General features: G+C 37.9%; 1 protein-coding gene across 3 annotated transcripts in view; it reads right to left on the bottom strand.

The window, feature by feature from the left end:
• Window positions 1–27,554, bottom strand: part of ACVR1C (activin A receptor type 1C) — a gene marked incomplete at both ends in the record, with an annotated part of 88,596 nt that overhangs the window by 43,028 nt on the left and 18,014 nt on the right. For all 3 annotated transcript variants that reach the window (XM_080689768.1, XM_080689769.1, XM_080689770.1), the window contains one exon: window positions 9,018–9,248. In XM_080689768.1, the coding sequence (XP_080545894.1) occupies window positions 9,018–9,248 (231 nt within the window). The remainder of the gene's footprint in view (window positions 1–9,017; window positions 9,249–27,554) is intronic.

Raw genomic sequence — 27,554 nt, 5'->3', positions numbered from 1 at the left:
TTTATGCATACTGCACATAAAACAATTTCTTCTGACTTGTGAACTCTCTTCAATTGTTGGTAACCTCATCCCCTCACTTGTCAACTTTGGATTTTGTGTATTTAATCTCAACACAGTTTTTTCATCACTGTTTACACCTGCTAGATCCCTTTTGTATAGATTCTCTCTCTCTCTCTCTCTCTCTCTCTCTCTCTCTCTCTCTCTCTCTCTCTCTGCAGTACTAGGTATTGGACCTAGGGGCCCTACTTTTTTCTTTATTTTGAAACAGAGTCTCACTAAGTTGTGGAGCCTCATTAAGTAGCTAGGCTGGCTGTGGACCTGTTATCCTCCTGTCTCGGCCTCCCAAATACTGGTATTACAAGCATGCACCACCATACCTGGCTTAGATTCTTATTTTCTAAAAATATTTTCAAATTTTACTTTTGCTTCTTTAAACTTAAAAAAATATTTAGTCCACAGTTTTTGTGTGATAATTGTCATACATGAAACCATCAGCTGCTTCTGGCCTGTGCTCTTTTTGCTGGTTCTTACTCATGCTGTCTTGCATGCTTGTGTGCTTGGTTAGTCTGCACGATGTATCAGTCATGTCCTTGACAGTAAGGCTGTTCTGTCTCACTGAGACCCAATATTAAAAATGACTTTCTCCAGATCGAATTTTTACTTTCTTCTGGCAGGCAGAAAGGGTCCCTAATAGGACTACCTTAAATTTAAAAGTTTTTTTTTTTTAATCTGGAGTGTTTTATACCACTTAAACAGTAGAGAATCAATCCTAAAATCATCATGACAACAGCCCTACTTCATGAGCAGGAGAGAATCAATTCTAAAGTCTTCATATTCATGGATTCTCAGGAAGAATTTATTGCTTGTTTATCTATTATTGTTTTATCTGTTTATTTTTCTGCTCTGATTAGTAATAACCCAAATGCTCTACCTGTGGTTGGAAGGAGATGAGTTTATATCTGGTTTTAAACTTGCAATAAGAGACCTGTGATATCTCAACTAAACATAGGGAGATCTATTAGATTAACTAAATGGGCAAACCAAACTGGGTTTGCCTTGAGATTTAAGCTCCCTACGAACAAAATCTAATATTTACCCCATTAGTAAAAATAGATGCATGTGAAGAAAAAGTATCAGATAAATAGTATCAGGAAGTTAAATATAATAATGTGTACAAACATAAGAGTGTACACTGACAGACACACAAGAAATCTGCAAGCAGGTTTGTAACCCTGCGTTTACTTCCAGATTTCTTGTCATGTGGGCAATGAATTCCTCTATTATTAAATACATTATTATCTAATTTTATGATACTTTTAGTTGAAAACATCCTGATTGATACATCACCCTTTCTCAGTTTTGCCAAGCTAATAGGTAGAAAAATAATATGGTGTTTTAATTTACCTCCCTCCAGCGAATAGTGAGGTTGAACCTTGTTTTAATACTTGACCATTTTGGATTTTCTCTTCTGTAACATTTGTTTATGTCCTTATTTCACAGCTTGCTCGTCCTCTCTCTCTCTCTCTCTCTCTCTCTCTCTCTCTCTCTCTCTCTCTCTGTCTCTCTCTCTCTCTGTCTCTCTGTCACACACACACACACACACACACACACCTCTATCTTTTAAATAGTTACCTTTTTCCAGTAATAAATGCTACAAATATTCCTACACAGTATTTAGTTTATCTGTTGGTTTTATTTATGTTCTCTGTTATTATTCATTTTTATTTTGGTTCACATGGAGTCAATTTTATCTGTTTTTCCTTTTATAGCAGCTGAGTTTCCTGTCTTATTTAAGAATAGCTTCCATACTATAAAGTCACAAAAATCATTTTTTCTAAATTTTCCTCTGACATTTAAATTGTTTTATATGTCACAATTAGATATTTAATCAAGCTGTAATTTATTTTTGTATATGGTATGACACTGTGGTACAACCCTGTGTTCTTCCAGATGGATAGATAATTATGCCAGTATCATTTCAAAAATAAACCATCCTAGAATTTCCACTTTTGCCAAGTTACACTTTAGATGTCCACAGAAACCCTGTACAGTACACATGAAAATGCTAAATAAAATATAAATGAGAAGTATTTTTTCTATTTTATGATTAAGCTGGTGGAAAATAAATGAATTGCTCAGCATCCAAAAATACAGTGCAGTTCTAGAGAGATCCTTGAGCACTGAGGATTTCATTTTCCCTGGAGAGATCTGCCAGTTCATGGTGGCCAAGTACTTATGTTACAGTCGAAAGATTAAACATAGTTTCTGAAAGGTTAGCACAAAGATCCATATATATAAGTCAGGCAACTATGAATGGCATTACCTTGAAAACAAAACAAAACAAAAATAATGCTCCAGAGAGAGAAGCAAAGTACTTACTTCTCTGTCTCAATCTTGATTTTGGATAGAGCAGAAAAAGAAAGAAAATCATTTTTCTCTGAGAGTTCCTAACCAAGCTGCGTAACCCTACAGGCAGTAGGGTGAAACAGTAAGACCTTCAGAGTCAGAATGCAGTCTATCTGTTGGCCCCCCAAGACTTAATCAAAGGTCTTGAATGGCATTGGGTTGGTGGCACTCCCAAATATAATGGCAAAAGCTGATGTAAATCTTCTTGGGATGGAAAATTTTTAAATATAGGCTTCAAAAGTTCCCTCCATATAAGATTCTTAAAAGCGTAAACTCAACAGAAAATCCCAAAACATGCAAGGAAAGAAGTCAGCAAGAATATTAGTGCACTGCCAGGCGTGGTGGCGCACGCTTGTAATCCCCGCGCTTGGGAAGTGGAGATAGGAGGATCGCGCAGGTTTGAAGCCAGCCGCCCTGGCTTAAGAGACACTGTTTCCAAATTTTAAAAAGTTTAAAAATAGGTCTGGGAGTGTAGCGCGAAGGTAGAAGGGCTTCCAGGAACCCCAGTACCCGAGTACCATCAAAAAAAAAAAAAAAAAAAAAAGAATATTAGTGCACAAAATCAGAGAGTAGAATCATGCCCAGTACAATGGTGCACACTTACATTTCCAGTACTTGGGAAGCTGAACCAGGGGGATTTCAGGTTCTAGGCTAGTCTCACAACTTAGTAAGACCTTCAGAAACTTCAGTGAGACCCTGTTTCAAAATAAAAAAGGTTGAGGGTGTAGCTCAGAGGTAGAATGCCCCTAGGTTCAATCCCTAATACCAAGAAAAAAAAAGAAAAAATTTAACCTATAGAAGCTATGGATATTGAAATTATCAAAGATCCAAAGGTTAGACAGTATAGAAAAGCTGGGGGGGGAGTGCCGCACGCTTGTAATCCCAGCACTTGGGAGGCTGAGACAGGAGGATCACACAGGTTCAAAGCCAGCCTCAGCTACTTAGGCTCTCACCAACTTAGTGAGACCCTGTTTCCAAATAAAATAGGTCTGGGAGTATAGTCTGGAGGTAGAAAAGTCCCTGAGTTCCACCCCAGTGCCACCAAAAAAAAAAAAAAAGAAATTATAGAAAAAATAGTTTGAGAGACATAGAAGATAGAGACAGAAGGCCCAATATATACCAAATAAGCAAAGGAATTCTGAGAAAAACTGAGTGTAACAGATTATAAAATTCACCAATATAATTCATTATAGGTACAGACATTCAAAACATCCTCCACTGACTATCAAACTTTTTACTCATCATTTATGTGTTTCGCCTACCTGGATTTTTCCCTCAGTGTATACTATGTTGTGCAACTAAGTCTTTTCTTTTTGAATAGAAAATATTCTTGAAGGGTTGAGGATATATCATCAACTTCTGAAGATGAATTTTTCTCACCCAAAAAGCTTCTCTCCTTATCCCAGAGAGAACAATCCTGCTGTTATGATTATGCAGGAAACTTAATGAAGCCCAGGAGTATTAAGTCAAGGGGCACCAGAGGCAGAGCGAGAAGTGTGGTACCCACAGAGGTGTGCATGCTGCTGAAATAGAAGACAGCTCTTTTTTCGTGGCCCAAAAAACAATCAGAAAGAAGAAATTAGGGTGTCGTAAGACATAGAGAAGTTTCTCTTAACTGATTTGCAGAGTCTATGTTTAATTTTAAAATATCCAGTACTACACTTGCTTTGTGGAAATAGTAATATATGTGTTGTTTGTAAAGACATGAGCTGATAGTACTAGGCAAATAAATGACTGTTCGGGAAAAATTGTTGTTGCCTTCTGAATTAAACACCTCCAAGTGTTTGTGATTATCAGTGGAACCTGGAAGATCATTCCTCCAATGACATCAAAAACATTTATCTTAATAAATTTTAGAGAAGAGGGCACATTTTCTAATATCATAATTCTACCAAAATATAAAATGACTCTTATTAAATAAAATGATTAACTTCTAAAAATTAATCCCACGGGTAATATCAAACAAGAAAGTAATTTTTTAAGGACAAATGATAGAATTTAATGTACTCTAAATTAAATTTCACTCATGATGATCTGAGTGAATTTGACTTTAATCCACTTTAGTATTTAAAATGAATAGGTAAGAAGTTTTTTTTAAAGGATATTTAAAATGAAAGCATGAGAAATTAAAACAGTAATTTTAGTAGTTTTTAATACTAGAGAATTGAAATAATAAATGTCCATCCTTGCTTCATTTATAACTACTACAGCTTAAATATCAATTAAAATACTGTTTCTTAAACTGTGGACAAACCTATCAGTGGGATCTGACCAACATTTTTGTTGAATAAAATAGCAAAGATCGAAGTACCTGACACATTCTAAAGGCGAGCACACTTTGTAAAATTCTTGTTTCACTGTGCTTGTGAGGTGGGAGGAATTATGTGAAGTGCACTTTTTTCTGTGAGTCAACAGAAACCCATATGAAAGCCACTAAGATTTTAGGAATCAGCATCAGAGACTTAAAAGTCATTTCAGGAAGGGGGCACAAGTGCCAGCAGCTCTCTTATTGCTGAGTTCCTGGGGCACTGCAGCAGAGGATGAAGGCAAGAGCCACATCCAAAAAAGAAATTTTGCCACAGAGAAACCAGCAGGTACACAGTTGGTACAAACAAGGTCTGAGGAAAAACAAGCCAGCTCAGACATACTAAGACTGCACTGCCAGCAAGCCAGCCACCCAGGAATGGCCATCCCACTGTCTGGGGTGATGGATGGTAGAGACAGCGAGGCAAGGACCCACTTGGCTGTCAGCTGGAACCATAAAGGGAGGTACCAGATTTTGCCAACTTCCCTAGTCTGCTTCTTGCTTGTTCCTGTTACTGCTTTGCCTGTGATGACTGCGCATGCCATGGACTTGTCTTTCAATTTAATGTCCATTTACCATAATGTCACAAAAGAAAAACATCCTTTAAGAAGTTTGAATTCAATGAAATGTCATAGAGCATGTCTTGTAGACCTACTGATAATTGGCTAGACAACTCATTTTTCTTATTGTAGAGAATGTTCAAAATCCAACTGATGTCATCTATAATACCAGTGGGCTGAAGAAGAGACATCACATGATTACCTCAATAAATTCAGAAAAATGCCTTGAAAAATTACTATCCATTTAAGGTTTAAAATAAGAAATGTTTACCAAATTAGGAACTAAGGAAAATTTTCTCAGCTGATAATAGGGATCTACAAGCTGTAGTGAACATCATATGTCATGGTAAAAAAAAAAAAAAAAAAAAACTGTATGTACTTTTCTTAAGATCAGGAAAAAGATGAGAATCTTCACTCTCACCACTCCTAGTGATCACCAGATTGGAACTGCCAGGCAGTGCAAAAAAACAAGAAAGAAAAGCAAAATGCTATCAGAACCAAAAACTGTCTGTATTCACAGGTGATTATGTATGTAGAAAATGCCAAAAAAAAAAAATTGGGGGGGGGGTGTACTAGGTGTGTGTGCTACACACCTAACCTTATTATTTTTTTATTTTGAAACAGGGCCTTACTAAGTTGTAGAAGCTGGCCTCAAGCCTATTATCCTCCTGTCTCGGCTTCCCAATATTGGGATTACAGACATGTACCACCACACCTGGCTAAAAGAATCTTTAAAACAAAATAAAACTACTAGAATTAATCTATTTTTCTCAACCTTGTGGAATGTAATGTCAATGTGAAAAATTAATTATTTCTTATAACAGCTATTAACTTTTAGAAATAAAAATTATAAAAAATATTGTTCACGATATGATATGAAAGCATGACAAATTAAATGAAATATGTATAAGACCTATTCTCTCATAACTGCAAAAGAACACTGTAAGTAACTAAAGAACTAAATGAATAGAAAAACATACTAGATTCACAGATCAAAAGATTATTAATATGATTATTCTCTCCAAATTAATCTATACACTCAACCAAATATAATCAAAATCTCAGCATGTGTTTTTATAGAAATACTCAAACTGATTCTGAAATTTAAGTAAGAATGCAAAATGACTTACAATAGCCAAATCAATTTTGAAAAAGAACAAAGTTGGAGAAATTACATAATTACATAACTTGGTTTCAATACATTGCATAAAGCTACACTATCAAGACAGTTCAAGCCAGGGTGTAGTGGCACATGTCTGGAATCCTGTTACTTAGGAGGTTGAGACAGGAGAATTGCAGATTCAAGGCCAGGCTCAACAAGTTTGCAAAGCCCTAAGAAATTTAGTGAGACCTTGTTTAACATAAAATATATAATAGCGCTGGGGATGTAGCTCAGAGGTAGAATGCCCCTGGGTTCAATCCCCAGTAACACACACACACACACACACACACACACACACACACACACACACACGTGCTTACTGAAGGAAACCAACTCCCCCACCCAAATATATGTTCCATAATTCCTCTTTTCATATGATACTCTAGAAATAAATCTAATTTACAATGATAGAAAGTAGATGAGTTATCAATACCACTATGTCTTCATAAAGTAACTGCTTTTACACTGAAAATTTTATTTTATACAGAAATTTAGTATCACTACCACAAATTACAAACTAGTTTACTTACCCTAAAAGTAGATAACTATGTAAGTGAACAAACAAGAAAACAATGTTATTGTTCTGCAGTTAGATATTTCATGCTTTCTATTTGTTTAAATGAAAGAACAGAGTGTTAAAGATGCACTAGCAGGAAATAAAGCATCTTTATACAAAATAAGAAAAATAAGAGAATCACAGAAGAAATTTTTCAATTCAATACTATTTAATAATATGTTCATTTTTTAATTTTTTAAGAAATTATTAGCCAGGCATGGTGGCACCTACTTATAATCTCAGTGTTTGGGAGGCTGAGACGGAAGGATCGCAGTTATGTGGCCAGCCTCAGCTGCTTACTGAGGTCTTCCGAAACTTAGTAAGACCCTGTTTCAAAATAAAGAATAAAAAACAGGACTGGGGATGTAGCTTGGAGGTAAATGCCCCTGGGTTCAACCCCCAATACCACACACAAAAATTATTAACATGTTTTAGTGCACGTAGTAAGAGGGCTTGGGGTGATATTTCTTTTATTTATTTATTTATTTATTTATTTATTTATTTATTTATTTATTTATTTGTGTGTTGGTTTGTTTTATGGTCTGGGGATGGAACCCAGGGGCATTCTACCTTCGAGCTACACCCTCAGTCCTATTTTTTTATTCTTTATCTTGAAACAGGGTCTCACTGAGTTGCAAAGGGCCTCACTAAGTAGTAGCTGAGGCTGGCTTTGAACTGCAACCCTCCTGTCTCCAAAGGGCCTCACTAAGTAGTAGCTGAGGCTGGCTTTGAACTGCAACCCTCCTGTCTCAGCCTCCCAAATGCTCGGATTACAAGCATGCACCACGCCCGACCATGCCCAGCTTGGAGTGATATTTCAATACATTCAAGCGTGCACTAATCAAATCCAATATCATGTCTGTTTACTACCCTAATTTGTTCTGGAAATTCTTAAAACCCTTTCATGTACTTGTCTCACTCTTAGGAGACTGTTCTAAGGCATTATCTTCTATACTATAAAAGTTACACTTGGCCCATTCTGTCCCCTAAAGCTACCTACAATCTTGGTTTTTAAATTACACTTATTCTTGCTGCCCCCCATTTCATGGACTTCCTTGATTTGGTGGTGATCTGAGATCTATCATGAGCATTTTTCTTTATGTAATTTTCTTCCTTAGTTTCTCTGTGAACCAGTGAAACTCCTAAGTGAAGTCTCTTTATAGTTGGTGTTGGTCATGACCAGATGCAAAAGAGTCAGGGGATGTAGGGAGGGGAATCATCTTGTTAGCTGTGGCTGTGGCCGCTTTAATGTGTCTTATTGCTAATGAATTATTCCCAACATTGCAGTTCTGTCAGTCCATAGAGGTACAATGCTTTATTACAAAAGGTCTTGGAGGAGAAGATGTTTCCTGTGCAGTTGGATAAACTAAAGACACAAGTGTGGCTAACATGTAGGTCCTTCTCAGTCCAACTATTAACTAACTGCCTTAATACTGAGAAGCCCATGTTCTACCTTCACATTCAATCAGGAAACGGTATTTCTTCTTTGAAAATCAATGTTAATGAGGTGTAATTGCTATACAAGTTTTGTATGTATAGTGTGATGAGTTTTGACAGCTATGTATTAGCATATAATCACCACTACATTTCCATTTTCCTCAAATGTTCTCATTCTATCCTCACTTCCACTAGGGCTAAACTGGTGATCTATTTTCTATCACTATAGATTAAAATTTTGCTCTGTTTTTTTCTTCCCTTGGTATACGTCTCAATTTTTTTCCTTTAAAAGAATCCGTGAAAATTTATATTTTATTTTAGATTCATTAATCACTTCAAAATTTAAACTTCACGTGGACAACTTTCTTCCAAGTTGTTTTCCTATTGTCAATGTTTTGACAGTGATGTGCAATATTTTTTCCAAAAACCAACCTCAGCTAGACTCCAGAGAATTTTACCAGTCAAGAACAAAAAGATAACTGTAAAACAGATTTTCTTACTTAAGAAGCATAAGACAGGTTGATTTCTTACATGTTTATAGTTTCCCAAGAGTAAAATTAAATTTGGAATGAACAAAGATAAACCCCTTACCTGTTGGAAGATGCAGTGTTATGTTGTTACAGAAATCTGTGAAGCAGCATTCCGTTTTGGTAACATTGTTGGAGCTATGGCAGAAGACTTGTGCATTTAATTCTGGGAGGGAGACACAGGATTTAATCACCTGTTCTTTTCCGTTGGTTAGCATGACTGAGGCCCAACATGCTCCTTCTGTTTGGCAAGTAAAGTTTGAAGAATCACACAAGAGACATACACATTTCAGTCCTGGAAAGAATAAAGAAAAAGTTTTAAAATGCAAAACATATTATGGAAGGTTATCTTGTAGGACTTAGGAATAGAAACCAAACCTGAATGAAAATTGAAAAGGGGTTTTGATAAACGATCCTTGATAAATACATACAATACTTTTACACCTTCTCAGTGTTGTATTTCATTAAACAAGTTGCTTAATTGTCACTTACTATTGCTAGTATTGTGTAAATTTATTCAGTTGCTACTATATTTTAATCTATTTTCCCCATCCATCCTCGAAATCCTTTTTAAGCTCAGTCAGTTTATTCCTACATCAATGGCTCATATGAAGTGCTAGGAAACGGTATCACGGCAACCGGGGAGCTGTCCAGCAGCCCTTGAGGAACATTACAGCGGGTGCAGCAGCTGTGTGGCCAAACAATCCAGTGTGCTCCATTCACTTGCCTTCTTCCTTTAAACTTTTAACTTGTTAAGCACCAAACTAACCACAGAAATTAGATCTTTAAAGAATAGTTCTGATTTTCTATACTGCCTGACACCATACTATTATCACTATTTGCAGAGCAGCTTCAAGGCGTTGTGAAGTTATCACACTGCCCCTCTCCACTGCGGAGAAAGAACATCTTAGAATGAGAGGCATTTGAACACAGACACAATCTGCAGGTAACCTTCTCTAATCCACACATCTACTCCATGAGGAGTGCATCAGTCATGTGTCAGTAACAATTTAACTTTCAAAAATTAGACTTTATTAAATTAATCTTTTCCACATACCACCTTAACATTCCCCATTACTACACACACACACACACACACACACACACACACACACACACGGTCAAAGTGGTGTAGTATTTCTCTGTTTTGAATTAAAGTGTTTTCAGTAAAAAGAGTCTAATGGTTGTAATTTATTCAGATGTTATTCCTAAGTATTGCAATATTAAATAAGCCTTTTATTAATTTAATGAGTTTTTTTGTTAAATAACAACTGTCCCTCCACACTTATTTGAATATCCAAAGTTTTGCCAAATAATAATTGTTAATTAGGATGGAGGTCTGTTTTTTTTATGTTTTTTTTGGGGGGGGGTACTGGGGTCCTGGAAACCCTTCTACCTCCAGGTTACACTCCCAGACCTATTTTTATACTTTTTTAAAATTTGAAAACAGGGTCTCCTTAAGCCAGCACGGCTGGCTCCGAACCTGCGCAATCCTCCTGTCTCTGCCTTCCAAGCGTGAGGATTACAAGCGTGCGCCACCACGCCAGGCAAGATGGAGGTCTTTAAATCATTCAAATTAAAGCTGATTTCATTTTTTTAATAGGGAGATCAAACTCCAGGGACTCATGCATGCTAGTGCATTGGGTCTGCTACTGAGCTACCTCCCCAGCCCAAAAGCCGATGAACTATCTTTCTTCTTTTCATTTCATTATTTTCTCTTTCTTGTGCATGCATGCATACATGCGTACTTGCATGCCTATGTGTGTGTTTGTGTTTGTGTGTGTGTGTGTGTGTGTGTGTTAGTTACTAGGGATTGAACCCAAGGGCATTCTACCTTGAGCTACATCCCCAGCCCTATTCTATTTTTTATTTTGAAACAGGATCTGGCTGAGTTGCTGAGGCTGGCACTCTTTCTGTCTCAGCCTCCCAAATACTGGGATTACACATTGGATATGGTGGCACACACTTGTAATCCCAGCACTTGGGAGGCTTAGACAGGAGGGTCGCACAGGTTCAAAGCCAGCCTCAGCTACTTAGTAAGGTTCCCAGCAACTTAGAGAGACCCTGTTTCCAAATAAAATATAGAACATGTCTGGTAGTATAGCCCAGAGGTAGAAAGGCCCTGAGTTCTACCCCCAGTACCACTAAAAAAAAAAAAAAAAAAAAAAAAAAAAAATACTGGGATTACAGGCCTGCACCACTACACCAAACTTGCTTGCTTGCTTTTTCCCTCCCTTCCTTCCTTCCTTCCTTCCTTCCTTCCCTCGTTTCATCCATTCTTTCTTCCTCCCTCCCTTCCTATCCTTCCTTTCTTTTTTTCTGTCTTTCTTTGATTTGTTCTTCCTTCTTTTATTTATTTTTGTTGTTGTTGGAGGTGATGGTGATGGTGGTGTTACTGGGAATTAAACCCAGGTCTCTCTACCACTGAGCTTCACCCCAAGACCCTTTTTTAAAAAAATGTTTTATTTTGAAACAATCTCGGTGAGTTATCAAAGCTGGCCTTAAACTTATAATCCTCTTGTCTCAGCCTTTGAAGTACGGGGACTACAGACATGTGCCACCATACCCAGCCCTAGAAATGATTTCATACTCCTAAATAGTGACATTTTACTAAACTTCAAATATCAATATAGGAGCAAAAATGGGTAATATTTCTATATAAATAGGCAAGAAAAAAATTGCATAGTAATTAGATAGAAATTAATCTTTTGATCTTTCTTTCTTTCTTTCTTTCTTTCTTTCTTTCTTTCTTTCTTTCTTTCTTTCTTTCTTTCCTTCTGTATATAGTCCTGGAGATTGAGCCCAGGGCTTCTCTACCACTGAGCTACACCCCCCAGCCCTTTTTATTTTTTATTTTTAGACAGTATCACACTAAGTTGCCCAACCTTGCCCCCAACCTGTGATCCTGATGTCTCAGTCTCCCAAGTACTGGGATTACAGTTGCATGCCACCCTGCCAAGCTTTTTTTGGTAATCTTTCTTGACTTATAAAATGCCATTCCTATGAATATTTTATTACCATTTCCTAGGGTAAAAAAAATTACCCCCAAATAAAATATTTTGTTATTGACATTGAACAGAGTAGAACAGCTTACTACCTTTTAAATTGCAGTGTTGATCAACATAAATATACTCTTTTTTATCAGTAATTATGTTATAAGTAGAACCATATATTATAGATTGGTTGGGATTCCATATTACTGGATATATAAAATCTAGTGATTTACAAAATTTGGTAAGGCACTTATAAGGGTCACATAGTGAGCATTGACTAATGCAGGTGTTTTCTGACAGAGGAATCTCTCTAGCATTTTTCAACTCTAATCAGAAAAAGGCCTTAAAGTCCTGATGACATTAGGTTCATAGTCTTAGTCATTACTTTGTTCCCCTATGCCTACATTTCCTTATATAAAAGATAGTAATTGTAATTATATCCCCTCAGTGTTAATCTATGTAAAGCCCTTATATCATTTTCTGGCATAGAGGAGATACCACACAAACATTAGCAACTATCCTTCTCTGGAAACAGTAAAACTAGTTGTATTATACAAATAATTGAAATACATTTGTAATTCATAAAGAAATAGTTGAATGAACTAGAGAGCAGAGATCATTTAAAAGAAATGGCAAAGAAATGCAACTCTCTCTGCTCTGCCAAATGGGAACTGAATGCTTCCTGCTTGCTTGCTTTTCTTCTTTGTGTTTGTGTGGTACTGGGATTTGTACCAGAGGCATTCTACCTTTGAGCTACATTCCCAATCCTATTTTATTTTTTTATTTTGAAGCTGGGTCTTGGCAAGTTGCTGAGGCTACCCACGATCCTGAGGTCCTCCTAGCTCAGCCTCCCTAGTGCTAGAGTCACAGGAGTACACCACCACACCCAGCTTGAAAGCTCTCTTTGATGGCCCAAGGTAGATCCAGACAGTCACAGAGCAGGTGATGGCTGATAATGGTCCAGACAAAGACTTCAGGAGGGGAAGACACTAGCCCTACTTCTCACTCACTGGCTGATCAGGGAAATGTTTACAGAGAAAAGTCTTACAGAGTCTCAGTGCCTTTCTCTAAAAATAGAAAATGTACCAGGGGAGGGACAGTGAGTCCAGAACTCTTGAAGTCTCTTATACTGCAAACTATTTGACTCAACAAATACATGACTTATAAATATCTGCTTATTATGAAATATGAGAAATATTCAACAATTGAAAAACTTTCTCTTCATGGGAAAGGCCCTGGGTTCCACCCCCAGTACCACTAAAAACCAAACCAAACCCAAACAAACAAACAAACAAACAAAAATACTGGGATTACAGGCCTGCATCACTACACCAAACTTGCTTGCGCTCTCTCTCTCTCTCTCTCTCTCTCTCTCTCTCTCTCTCTCTCTCTCTTTCTCTCTCTCTCTCTTTCTCTCTCTCTCTCTCTCTCTCTCTCTCTTTCTTTCTTTCTCTTTCCCTCCCTCCCCCTTCCTCACTCCCTCACTCCCTTCCTTCCTTCCTTCCTTTCCTTCCTTTCTTTTTTTCTGTCTTTCTTTGATTTGTTCTTCCTTCTTTTATTTACTTATTTTTGTTGTTGGAGGTGGTGGTGATGGTGGTGTTACTGAGAATTAAACCCAGGTCTCTCTACCACTTCGTATCTAAGGGGCTGAAGTCAGAAGAAGTCGGAAGAAGAGTAACTTCACACAAAACCTCAAATCATTGGTCATGTCATTCTTCAGAGTTTCCTTGAATTTTCTGTTTCCAAGAGAAGCTTAGTCAGGAAATTAAGGCAACTCACTATTGAAGACAACCATAAAGTACTCAGGAATTGAACATATGTTAGTTTCATGTGCATCCATCATGGCATATAATTCCCAGAGCAAGTATCAGAATTAGTTGTCAGAACAGCCATTTTATAGATAGGAAATGAGGCTCAAAATCGAGTGACTGACTTAATGGGGCAGTCTCTAGACTACGCAAGAAACAATGTTTCCAACCCAGCAAAGCTGCCATCTTGTTCAAACCCATTCTACCAACTGTGAATATAATTCTAATACAACACAAAGAGATTAATAATTGATAATTAAGACTTTAATCTGTATTGTTTAATAAACTTGAAAACAAAGTTTATATTTTTAAGCAAAGTATCCTATTTTTCTGTTGAGACAGGTGGTCAAATGAAATTCAGTATCATGTGCCTTGTATGTAGAATAAATAATTTCACCTTTGAGCTTATCTCATTCTGTATTAAGTAAACCTCTGAGTTTCTACCTTGATGCTTTCTCTCTAAGCACTACTGGCTCCTAAAAAAATAGTTACATAATAGTTCTTATCAAGGAATAATGTGGATACTCACAGTATGTTTAACAGACTATAAAAATTTCCTTCCATTTAAATTAAAGCATATTACTGAGACACTGCTTCAAAGTAAAGAATAAAAAAATCAGGTTGGGATGTAGCTTGGAAATAGAATGCCCCTGAGTTCAATCCCCAGCATCACATACAAAATAAGATAAAATATAGGATATCAACCAGAATAATATAAACCTACATGATATAGTTAAGACATAGAAAATACCACCTTCCTCTAAGTCTTGCAAAATAGAAAACACTAACAAAATTGAGGATTTGTTAATGATAATGGCTTCAAACATCTGTTAAATGTTCCCATTTATTCCGGGTCAACTGGCAGTACTATCACACTGACAGAACAAACAGCAAATGCATCGGGACCTACAATGTATAAGTAACATACAACACATTTGGTCTCTCATTTTTCATTTCCCAGGAGGCCACTCTACAGTCACACTTCACGTACAATTAAACTATATTTATACCATCTACCCTCAACACATAACCTTTGTGCTGTCAATTAAAATATAAGTTACCACTGGTGATGAAACTTATGCTTTCATATATTTTTAAACCTAATGGTAATTGAATCAATTATACCAGAATATGCCAAGGCAGGAGAAGTCTGGTTGTTAGCAGGCAGTTGCCCTGCTTTATGAGTCTAGATTTTATACTTACCCATTATAATGTACTTGAGTCATATAGTAAGGGATAGCCAATAAGGTTGAAGAAAGAAGCAATTACTCATAATAAGGAGGTCTATTAGATTTTTTTCCCCACAAGGAAGATTGCACTTTTCTTGTGTCTCTTCCCACCCCTTTAATTATCTCCCTTTTTCTCCCTCTTTGCCAATTAGTCTGTAAAAGCCAAGACATCTGTTACCCACAAGACATCTGTTACCCACATCCACCAAAGGATGTGCACATCCCCAATCAACCAGAAAATAAATTTTCAGCCATAGTTACATAAGATGGCTAGCACACCCTGGTGTAGAGAAGTGTAAAAATCATTGGACTACAAAAAACAATCAAATTTATCAATTTGCACCTACTCCCTATAAGTTAAAAAGTCAAAAATTTCCTTGGTATGTAGTAGTTGTTTTGAATTAGATACTATTTTAATGAGTTGGTTCCATATTACTTGTTTCTTGTATTTTGAACCTATGTACTTAATATGAACCCCTGGTACACACACTTTCTTTTTTTCCAGACAGTAGTTTATTCTCTTTTCCTAACTTTAGACCAGGCTTCCAAACACAAAAAAAAGTGTTGTTGTTTTTTTTTAATTTGAAAAACTATCTCATATTTGACCCACTAAATATGTAATCTTTTCACCATTTTCAGGCTTCTAAGTTAACAAGGAGGACAATTCAAGCTCATCAGTGTGCTGAATATAAAAAGTATGACGACAGGAAAGAAGCCAGGACAACTAGCAGTAGGTCTGCAGGAAAGCCAGACAGAGTCAAAGGGAGCCAGACAAAGATCTGTCTTCCCCTTAGAGTCCTTGTTAAAATTCTATTTTCTTGTCATGTGCCATTTCAAAGCACTTGCCTTTCTTAATTGTAAGGATAAAGTAGATGAGAAGGAGAAAGGAGGATTAATTTTAAAAAATAAGCCATATAAATGCAAACATTTTGGCCAATAAACTTTCTGGGATCTTGATAAATATTCAGCTTGGAGAGATCCTATTTGCCAAGCTGTATCCAAGAAAATTCAGAACTCCAAAAATATGGGACTACACCAAGGATAAAAGAAAATTGTTCCCTTGTACAATTATTGTTCCAAAGTGGCAGTTATACTCTTTGTTCAGGAAGATCTCGTTCTTATAGGTAAGAAAGACTGGAACCAGTTTACCAGCAGGGATTCTATCCAGGGGAGCTGCTTTAACTGCCAGCTCTGGGCTCAATTTAGGTAGAGTACAGCATGCTGGTGAAATATAGTACTAACCACTTGGAATTTCCTCTGACTGTACGCAGCCATGAGTGAAACCAAGAGCTTTTAGCCCACCTCTATGGCATACTACCTAAGACTAGACAACGCTACAGATCTCACAAAATCCTGAGTAGATTTTTAAAGAGCCCTCCAGCCGGGCGTGGTGGCGCACACTTGTAATCCTCGCGCTTGGGAGGCAGAGACAAGGAGGATCGCGCAGGTTCAAAGCCAGCCGCGCTGGCTTAAGAGACCCTGTTTCCAAAAATAAAAAAGTATAAAATAGGTCTGGGAGTGTAGCCCGGAGGTAGAAGGGCTTCCAGGAACCCCAGTACCACCAAAAAAGAAAAAAAAGCCCTCCAATTTTATTGTCCTCTGTTGCACTGAGCTTGTGACACCATTCTCAATGAAGCAACTTAAGGATTCTTATTTCTAATAGATGAGATGAGAAGGCTGCGGTTGAAATGAACACCTACAGAAGAACAGGTCTGTAACCTCCAATTCACACCTTGATATTTTAGTTGTTCAGAGAATCCTACTGGCTTATAATCCAGCAGTACTTCTCCAGGCAATATTAAATCTCTTATCTAGTATTTATCATGTGAGAATTATATGTTTTTTTCCAATGTCATGAAAGTTGGGGAAAATAAAGAGAAAGCGATTGGAGCCCTAGAATGTTCATAGAGTTGGTGAATATTCAGTTACTTCTGGCTTTTCCAGTTAAATAATGTTACATTGATTATCTTTGTGGATTAATCTTTACCTAAATTTTATTTCCTAGGCAAAAAGCCCAGAAGTGGAATTATAACATCAGACATTCTTGATAGATATTGCCAAATGGCTTTCCAGAGAAGTTGTACCAATTAAGATTTCCACTGGCCTTGTATGAATGTACCCATTTCACAATACATTTGTCAGCACTAGGAAGTCCACTAATCCGGGCTTGGTGGCACAAGAATGTAATCCCAGTACTTGGGAAACTGAGACAGGAGGATCACACGTTCAAGGACAGCCTCAGCAAGTAATGAGACTCTCATCAACCTAGCGAGACCTTGTTTCAAATTAAAAAAAAAATTCATCTGCCTTTACTTTGGGGGAAATTTTCATCTATGTTATTTATCTCGAATCAATCTTAAAGTTTCTGAAAGAGTTTTTATAAAAACTGAGTCTGAGTATTTTATAAAGATGGAAATTCTTTGTCACTTTTACATTTTTATTTTTGCTTTCTTCTAACATTATCTTCATTGTTTCTTAAAAAATATTTCCCCTCTATCAGAAGAAAATCAAGTAATACACATAATATAAAAAGAAATAAATCACTCCTCAGCTTCTATCTCAAAAATAACTATTATTGCCAGGCATGGTGTTACATGCCTGTAATCCCAGTACTTGGGAGACTGAGATTAGTGAGATCCTGTTTCAAAACAAAATAAAAAATAGGGCTGGGGGTGTAGCTCCAAGGTTGAATGACCCTGGGTTCAATCGCCAGCATCACACACACACACATACACACACACACACACACACACACACACACACACACACACTTGTGAAAGTGGCCTTCCCAAATAGCTCTCTATGGAGTTAACATAAAGACAGGCATAGTGATGGTCTCATTAAAATCCTAATATTATAAATGTAAATTGTAACTATCAATCTCCTACTTTGTCATTTCTTTGCCTTAAAGCTTAGCAAATCCCCCGTCCAGATATTTTCTAAATATTCGATATCTTCATTCACTTTGTGATTTGATTGTTTTTAGACACTTTTCCCCCCTCTGGCAGTACTAAGGATTGAACCCAGGGCCTCAAGCTGTTTTTAAACACTTAATTTTTTTTTTCACTTAAATCTTAAATGTATATGGAATTTGATGTGGGTTTTCCAAATTATGGATAATATACAAATCTCTTTGACAGATGATAAGTGAATTCCACCAAGTTTTTAGATGTTGAAAAGTTACTTAAATCATTATTTAAAGAGAATTTTACTGCATACCAAACACTGAGTTAGGGAAGGGAGGGAGGAGACAGAAAAGACATGCCCTAAAGGACCTTTGCCCAGTGGGTTAAAGGATGTTAGGAGAGTGCCATAACAGGAAACAGGCGTGTGTGCAGGTCACCTTGGGACACGGAGGTGGGGCACGCTTAATTCACCAGGGGTGGGGACAGGAGTCTGTGAGGAAGGGACGGTGAGTCCTGAGAAACACCTGTTCTTCACTGTCCCAGCAGGTTCAGAGTTCCAGTCCCACTGAACCCTCTCAGCAGTGCCCCATGAGCATCCTGCCAGCACCCACCAGCCTGGGGAAACCACCACGGTAGTCCTCACCCACCAGGCAGTGTGGAAATACCTCCTGCTGTGAGGCTGAAATGTGTGGGCGCTCATCTGCCCCCACTTTGTCAACGGCTTCTGTCACTCCCACTCTCCAGCTGGAACTCAATTCCCAGTTCCCAGCCGGCTCCCCACCCCCGCAAGCACCTCCCCTGCGGGGGCTCCAGGACTGGGCCTCAGGCTGGGAGCCATCAGTGGCTTTCCCTGGACTTGCAGGTTGGGGTTGGCAGCCCTTCCCCAGAGCTGGGGCCGGGGCTTCTGCAGATCTGTCAGATCTGTCTGGGGTCACCCTCACATCAAGGCTTTCAGCTGGGCTTTGGCCTGACTGAGTTTTTCATCTAGACCTTGAGCACAACCAAGAGGAGATGCTCTCCTGGGATGGTTTCCCGGTGGGCCTGGGTACCATCTAGTGGCAGCAGAGGCAGGATGCAGGCAACTTTTTACAGAATGACCTCCGCTCAGATTAGCATTTCTCAAGCATTAAAAAAAAAAAAGCAAACAAAACTCCTCAAAATAAACATGAAAATATACCCTCTTACCCTTGGCTTTCTGTTATTTGAAATTTCAAAGTAAAGTGCCTTACCTAAACACCTATTACCTATTCATACAATGATGATTTGAATGGGCTTTTTATTTGGAAATACCTGCGCGTGTGTGTGCACGCATGTGCGTACACGCGCACGCATACACACACACACACACACACACACACACACACACACACACCCCACCCTTGAATATCACCTCTCTAGACTAAGCTAAGCGAATGGCTTTGAAAGCATTCCTTGCTGAAGGGCTATTTAAGAGTGGTCTCTTGCCGGGCGTGGTGGCTCACACTTGTAAATCCCAGCATTTGGGAGGCTGAGACTGGAGGATCGCGGTTCAAGGACAGCCTCAGCCACTTAGTGAGGCCTTCTGCAACTTAGTGAAACTCTGTCTCAAAATAAAGAATAAAAAATAGGACAGTGGGTGTAGCCCTGAGGTCGAATGCCCCTGGGTTCCATTCCCAGACCCACAAAAAAATAAAAAGAGTGGTCTCTTCTTTGCACCATAATCTTCCATCTATCCAAATATTGCTAGAGAAGTCTTTTCAAATAATATGAAAAAAATAAATGCAGATAGTAAACCTCAATACTTATGATAATTTATGTTCATCTAGTAGGTATTGGTCATATACCTGTTATGTTTATATTCACATAAAATCATACCTGATAGCAGTGGTTATCATTGTTAAAAGAGAAAGTTAATGTAATTTAACATTCCAGATTATATTCTTATATTGAAACATCACCTTTTGCCCCACAAACATATGCAATTATGATTTGTTAATCTAAAATAATATTAATTGAAGCTAGGCGTGGTGGTGCATGCCTGTAATCCCAGTACTTAGGAGGCTGAGACATAAGAATTGCAAGTTCAGAGTCAACCTCAGCAACTTAGTGAGGCTTTCAGCAACTCAGCAAGACCCTGTTTCCAAATAAAAATAAAATAGGGCTGGAGGTGTAGCCCAGAGGTAGAAGGCCCCTGGGTTCCATCCCCAGTACCACAAAAAAATAAATAAATAAATAATATAATTTAAAAGGAGCTCTACAAAAGGAAGAAAGAGAATACAAGAGCAAAGTGAATACAAGAAGAAAAAAGAAACGAGACAAGAGAAAAACAGGAAAGAAGAGAGCATTATATCAACCAGGTAAGGCAGGACAACCATCTCAGAATTAAGGATCAAGCATATCTTTTTGAAACTTCAAACACTTAAAAACATAAGTGAATTTTTAAATCCTCCTCCTCCTCCACCTCCTTCTCCTCCTCCTCTTCCTCTTTCTTCCTTTGTGGCACTGGGGACTGAATTCAAGGGCAATCTACCTCTAGGCTATACCTTCAGCCCTATTTCATTTTTTATTTTGAAAGAGTCTCACTCAGTTGCTGAGGCTGAGCACAAACCTGCCATTCTCTTGTCTCAGCCTCTCAAATACTGGGATTACAAGTGTGTGCCACCACATCCAAATCAATTACATTTCTTTGAACTGTTATTTTCTAATACAAACTGTTAATCTAGGGGGTTACTGCATATCAGAAAGTGAAGTGTGAGTGTCCAACCTGTTCTTGCCCCAACTCATGTTTTCTTCACAATCAGTGGCTACACTCCACATAAGAATGTGTCTCAAAGAAAAACGGCAACATTCCAACATGCAATTTTCACTCCATATGGAATATTCTGGAAAACTAAAATAAATGGAATAATCAATTCAGTCATCTACTCCAAGCTACAAAGTAGTGGCAGACCAGGTGCTTCACTAACAAGGGACTTTCTGTCTCAGAAGACAAGGCTGCTGGGTCTTCCTGGTTCAATGAGCCCAACTCTGTACAGAGGATGACCTGCTCAAAATTTGCCAGGCATGCCAGGCGTGGTGGCGCACGCTTGTAATCCCCACCCTTGGGAGGCTGAGACAGGAGGATCGCACAGGTTCAAAGCCAGCCTCAGCTACTTAGTGAGGCTCTCAGCAACTTAGTGAGACCCTGTTTCTAAATAAAACATAAGATAGGTCTGGGAGTATAGCCCAGAGGTAGAAAGCCTCTGGATTCCACCCCCAGTACCACCAAAAAAATAAATAAATAAAAAAATTTGCCGGGCACACCTCCGTGAGAACTGGGACACAGATCTTAATATTGGATTAGCCTGCATGTTTAGGTCTATCTTATAGGACCTAGAGGATAACATATATTTTGAATGATTACAGACCTCAACAATATTTAATTTAACTGATGACAAGATCTGATCAGGGATACATTATACAATTTTAATATTGTTTCTATGAAGAATAATTTCCAATTAGAACCAATCTTAGGAGCTGCAATTTCCAGCAACATCTTGTGATAAGCAGAAATTGCTATTCTTGTTGAATGGAGAGAGAACCTGAGGGAAGAGAAAACCCCTGTAGGAGTCCTGCTCTAGGAGCATTTAGGGGCCAACGTAGGAGACAGGGCTCTAATCCTAGTTCTAGTAACGTAGCCCTCGAGGCTTGTGCTCGCAACGGATCCACCCAAGAGCGTATTATATTAGATGTTCTCTAATGTTCCTTCCATTTCCAAAGTTAAACGACCTTCAGAGATGAACTCATCCACATTCACCACGCAGGAGCAGAAAGAGCAGGCAGTATGCCGGAGAAGAATTTACTCTGATAAAGGCTGAAATGAATAATCAGAGTTCATAATTTGGAGGTCCATTAAGTGATACCAGTCCAGTTTTGTGTTTTCCATCTCTACTGAAGTAGAGAAGATAGGAACAAAATGGGAGAGAATCTTAAGAAATTTTGGTAAGGAAAGGAGAACAAGGCATGTGGCATATCCAACCTATGCAGGAAAGATGGCATAAAATACTAAAAAGTTAATGATAAAAGTAAGCTTTCACAAGATAAAGAAGCTCTGGCCTGTTTAAGATAAGCAATTAAAAAAAAGTAGAGAAGAAAACACATAATAAATCATTCATAGTCAGTTGAGACAGGGCTAGAAGAATGCACAGAAGAAAAACTGTTTCAAGTTTCTAATGAAAGTGGCAAAGAAAATTGCCAAAGTTCTCAGGAGTTTTCAGGGAGCCAGGCGTGGAGGCGCACACCTGTAATCCCAGTACTTGAGGAGCTGAGACAGGAGGACCGCAGGTTCGTGGCCAACCTCAGCAACTTAGTGAAATCCTGTTTCAAACTAAAAAATAAAATAGAGCTGAGGGGTGTAGCTCAGAGGATGAATACTCCTGGATTCAATTCCTACTACCAAAAAAAAAAAAAAAAAGAGTTCTCAGAGGCTCGCTTGTCAAATATATTTATCATAATCCATGGTTTGTGTGATTGTTTTTATGATCAAGTGTAATAAAGAGTAGATGATTCTCAATTTAGAAATAGAAGGAAATTAACCAAAGTGAGATGTTAATCTATCTAAAAATAGAGTGCCAAAGGAGAAGTCGAAAGGAGAAGGGCAAGAGGCCAAGTGATTTGGAAGGAAAGGATGCTTTTTAAAACACTAATTCTAACTGTGCCTCTCTCCAATATTGACACCAAAGCCCGGAGATATTGCCCGAATTCATACTGTACAAGCGAAACCGGGCAGCATCACCTGGCCCTCAGCTCAAGAAGACATGTGGGAGTGGGAGCTGGTGAGTGGGAGATTAATTTTTTTAAATCCATAATTGAAAATAAATTTTAAATAGAACTCCGAGACTTCTAAGGATTATCATAGCTGCTTTAGAAGATGGGTTACCTGACTTCCATCAGGTCTTTTGTGTATCATAGAGTTACTAAAGAGAGTAACTGCCTGTTTTGCAGGCCACACAAATATACATCAAGACATGAAAATGAAGAAATACAAGAGAAGAATTAGAAGATTTCTGAGAAGTCTCAAAGAGTTCATATTAGTCAAAACAAAAGGAAAGTCTAAAGCAAAGCAACAAAGCAAAAAAAAATTATAATAGCAAAATTGAGGCAGGTGTGCAGGTGCTCTCCTGGAATCCCAGTATTTAGGAGGCTGAGACGGGAAAACCAGGTTTGAAGACAGCCTCAGCAATGTAATGAGGTTTTCTACAACTTAGCAAGACCATGTTTCAAAACAACTTTCTAGTTATGATTAACTATTTTCTTTTTTTTTTTTTTTTGGCAGTATTGGGGATGGAACCCAGGGGCATTGTACCTCTGAGCTATACCCCAGTCCTATTTTTTAAGTCTTTTTATTTATGTACCAGGGTCTCACTGAGTTGTGAAGAGCCTTGCTCAGTAGCTGAGGCTGTCCAGGAACCGCAATCCTCTGGTCTCCACCTCCGGAATACTGGGATTACAAACATGTGCCAATACTTTTTTCTTTGTAATGACACACTGTCACACTAAGGTGATGAAATCAGTAGCTCTAAAATAAAATAGATTGTGTGTGTGTGTGTGTGTGTGTGTGTGTGTGGTACTGGGGGTGGAACCCAGAAGCCTCTACCTCTAGACTATATACTCCCAGACCTATTTTATAATTTATTTGGAAACAAGGTCTCACCAAGTTGCTGAAAGCCTCACCAAGTCACTGAGGCTGACCTCGAACCTGCGCAATCCTCCTGTTTCAGTCTCCGAAGCACAGGATTACAAGCATGAACCACCATGCCTGGCTAAAATAGTTTCTTAAAAACAAATTGGCGCCGGGCATGGTGGCGCACGCTTGTAATCCCCGCGCTAGGGAGGCTGAGACAGGAGGATCGCGCTGGTTCGAAGCCAGCCGTGCTGGCATAAGAGACCCTGTTTCAAAAATATAAAATAGGTCTGGGAGTGTAGCCCGGAGGTAGAAGGGTTTCCAGGAACCCCAGTACCACCAAAAAGAAAAAGAAAAAAAATTGGCATCCAAGTATAATCAAAGGATAGGAACATTTGGAATATCAACTTTCATATTCGTTAAGTTACTACACTACTATTTTTTCATTCCTAATCATTTTGGGGGTCTAGAAAATATTTGAAGAAAACAAAATGAACGAACTAGATTAACAGAGAAAGAAAAACTGCCAATAAATATGAAAATGCTTAATCTCATTAATGTTCAAAACAAAAAAAAATACAAAGACATAGTTTCCATTTGCCAAACTGGCACTGATTTTAGAATTATAACTCTTTGAAATAGGTAGAAGGTAAGGAAATAAATGAAATTTTAACTTTAGAGAAAGTTGAGTAGCAATTAGTACAAACTTTAAAGAGAATAATCTGAAATATTGGTCACAAGAGTCATATATATATATATACATATATATATATATAACTTATTTGTAGTTGTATTTTTACTTCCTCTAGATGAAATAGTCACAAACGTTTATTTAAAAATTCTGTTGCAGAGTTATTATTCACAAAAGTAAAGAAATGGGAATATATACCAAATATCTCCAAATCAAAACAAGTAAATAAATTTTGACAATATATATGATTGCATAAGATCCTGCTTTTAGTAGTATTTAGAGTGGAACTTGTTCACTATAGATATTATAAAATACATTGGATATAATCTCAACATATATATGTATACATATATATGACAACTAGAAGGAAATATATCAAAATATTAATAGTGGTTATCACTAAGGTATGTGTCTAAAGATTATTTTTATGGTTTTCAACACTTCTATTTAATTCCCTATAATCAACACATATTAATGTTATCATTGGATACAAACATTTTGTTAAAGTCATTCCTTTCTCTGTCAAAGTATTTGGTTGATAGAAAGTGACTGAAAATGCAGTTTGGATATCTTCAGTCAGCTGCTTTACAAAAATCCTTTCTTTCTTTCTTTCTTTCTTTCTTTCTTTCTTTCTTTCTCTCTTTCTCTCTTTCTTTCTTTTCTTTTTTCTTTCTTTAGGTATTTATTTATTTTTGTTGTACTGGCGACTACACCCAAGGATATTCTGCCTCTGAGTTATACCACCACTCCACCTCTTTTTTTCTTTTCTTTTCTTTTCTTTCTTTCTTTTTTTTTTTTTAAACAGTGTCTCACTATGTTAATCCACACTGGTCTTGAACTCATGATCCTCCTGTTTCCACCTCCCAAGAACTGGGATTACAGGTGTGCCCACTGTAACCAGCTTTGCAAAGTCCTTTAAAAAATTTGCTAGTGATGGTGTGATCTGGGTGAACATCTACAGGCCCTGCTGCCCTCCTATGCCATAGCAACAGCAACTTGGTTTTCTAGTCTCCCAAATGGAATTCGTGGTCTGAAAATAGGCTAGCATATTGAAAAGCAACGCTGTCCCTGAAAACTCAGACTATGATTATCAGAAATGACTCACTTTCTAAACTGAAACTCATCTGATCCCGGGGACATAAATCAATAGAGTAGCCTAGCGTGATGATCTTCCCATAGATTCTCCTCTCTCCTTTAATTGTCTTGGGAGAGGGTTAAATAGACCTAATGACTTTTTCTCTGAGTGGAGAAGCTAATCAAGAAAACGCTGACTTCCCACTGTGTGCATGGTACAGCACCGAGCAAGGGGTACCTCTAATTTGACTCAGCAAAAAATAAGATTTGTTAATACATTCATTAGTCTGTGTAGAGACTGCAGATGCAAGCAAAATTGTCCACAAGCAAGTTTAATGCTATGGCAAACGCAGGAAAGGAGCCCAAGTAGCTCTAAAGGGTTCCCTTGCAGGTGATAAATGACCTTTCAAGTTGAACCAAATGTTTTCACCTTTAAAAGAGCAGGTGAGTATGAGCAATTTTGCGCTTACAATGAGCTTCATCTATATATAGGCAATGTCCCTGAGTTGCAATTTCCTCTGCTGGAAAAGAACTTATATTTCATGCTAACCAATTACACATAACCTAATGTATCCTAGTTTGTTTCATATCTACTTTCTTCATGCCATTTTACAGAATAAAGATGATACACATACAAAAAGTTTTAATTGTATGTAAGTTCCATACTTACAAAGAAGTTACATAGCAAAAGCGAATCGATTACTTGGAATGTTCAAATATTGTACTTGTTTAATCAATGTCATGCATAAATGCATATAGCAAGCAAATAGTGTAGAAAAAAATTAAAACAAAAATTAAAATCTGTTTAATGACCCCACACCTTCCCAGTCTCTTTTCTCAGAGGCACCCAACTTAACAATTCTATTGTTATTTTTAGAATATTAACTCTAAAAATATCCTGGTTTTGATTAACAAATTTGAAACATTACCTACTCACCTCCTGGCTAATATAATACTTCTAAGTTTATATACAAACCCTCCAACTGGGTAGGAAATTCTGGCTTATTGGGATGTAATTTACACTTAGAACATTCATCCCCTTTTATTGTATACTTTATTGAGGTTGGGCATTTGCAGTTCAAACATCCCTCTCTGCCAGATTTCCTCATAGTCCTTTTTAGACAACTCCTCTCCTCACACAGCTGCAGGCAAGGAATGATGTTTTCTGCTCCTATACTTTGGCCTTTTCCAGAATGCCAAATGAATGTTGCCTTATAAGTCTGGCTTCTTTTATTTGGCTTAAGGCATTTGAGATTCATTCATTTCTTTACATACTTCAGTAGTTTTTTTTTTTTTTTTAATGACTGCACAATAGTTTTTTCCCCCATTCACTAGCTAAAGAGCACTTGCTTGTGTGTTTTCTTGACCCAGTTTTTAAAGACCAAGAGTAGCCGGGCGTGGTGACACATGCTTGTAATCCCCACACTTGGGAGGCAGAGACAGGAGGATCACGCTGGTTCAAAGCCCGTCTCTGGCTTAAGAGATCCTGGCTTAAGCCTCTGGCTTAAGAGACCCTGTTTCCAAATAAAAATATAAAATAGGTCTGGGAGTGTAGCCCGAAAGTAGAAGGGTTTTCAGAAACCCCAGTACCACCAAAAAAATTAAATAAATAAATAAATAAAGACTAAGAGTAAACCTTTAATAAATATTAATATGTGAACCTTTATGTTAAATCAACTTAAATTCTCTTTGCCAAATGTCTAACGTGTTTTGCAAATACTATCTCCCCATCTATGGCTTGTCTTTTGTAGTTGTTTTATAGTTTTAAAATTTTAGAACCATGATCTATTCTGAGTTAACACTTGTAGACATAAGGTATATTTTGAAGGTTTTGTTGTTTGCTTATGGAGGTACAATAATTCCTTTATATGTCTTTGTCAAAAATCCATTGGCGGGCAGGGCATGGTGGTGCATGCTTGTAATCCCAGCATTCATGAGGCAGAGACCTGAGGATCACGGACAGCCTCAGCTACTTAGTGAGGCCCTATGCAATTTATGCCCCTGGGTTCCATCCCTGGTACCACACACACACACAAAATCAATTGGCACTGGGCATGGTGGTACATGCTTGTAATCCCAGTACTTGGGAGGCTGAGACAGGAGAATCACAGGTTCAAGGCCAGCCTCAGCTACTTAGTGAGGCCCTCTGCAACTTAATGAGACCCTGTTTCAAAACAGAGAATAAAAAACAGGGCTGGAGTTGTAGCTTGGAGGTAGAACGTCCTTGAGTTCCATCTCGTAACACACACACACACACAC

Source organism: Muscardinus avellanarius, assembly GCF_963383645.1.
Source record: "Muscardinus avellanarius genome assembly, chromosome: 2".
Taxonomy (NCBI): domain Eukaryota; kingdom Metazoa; phylum Chordata; class Mammalia; order Rodentia; family Gliridae; genus Muscardinus; species Muscardinus avellanarius.
This window is presented reverse-complemented; position numbering and strand designations above follow the sequence as displayed.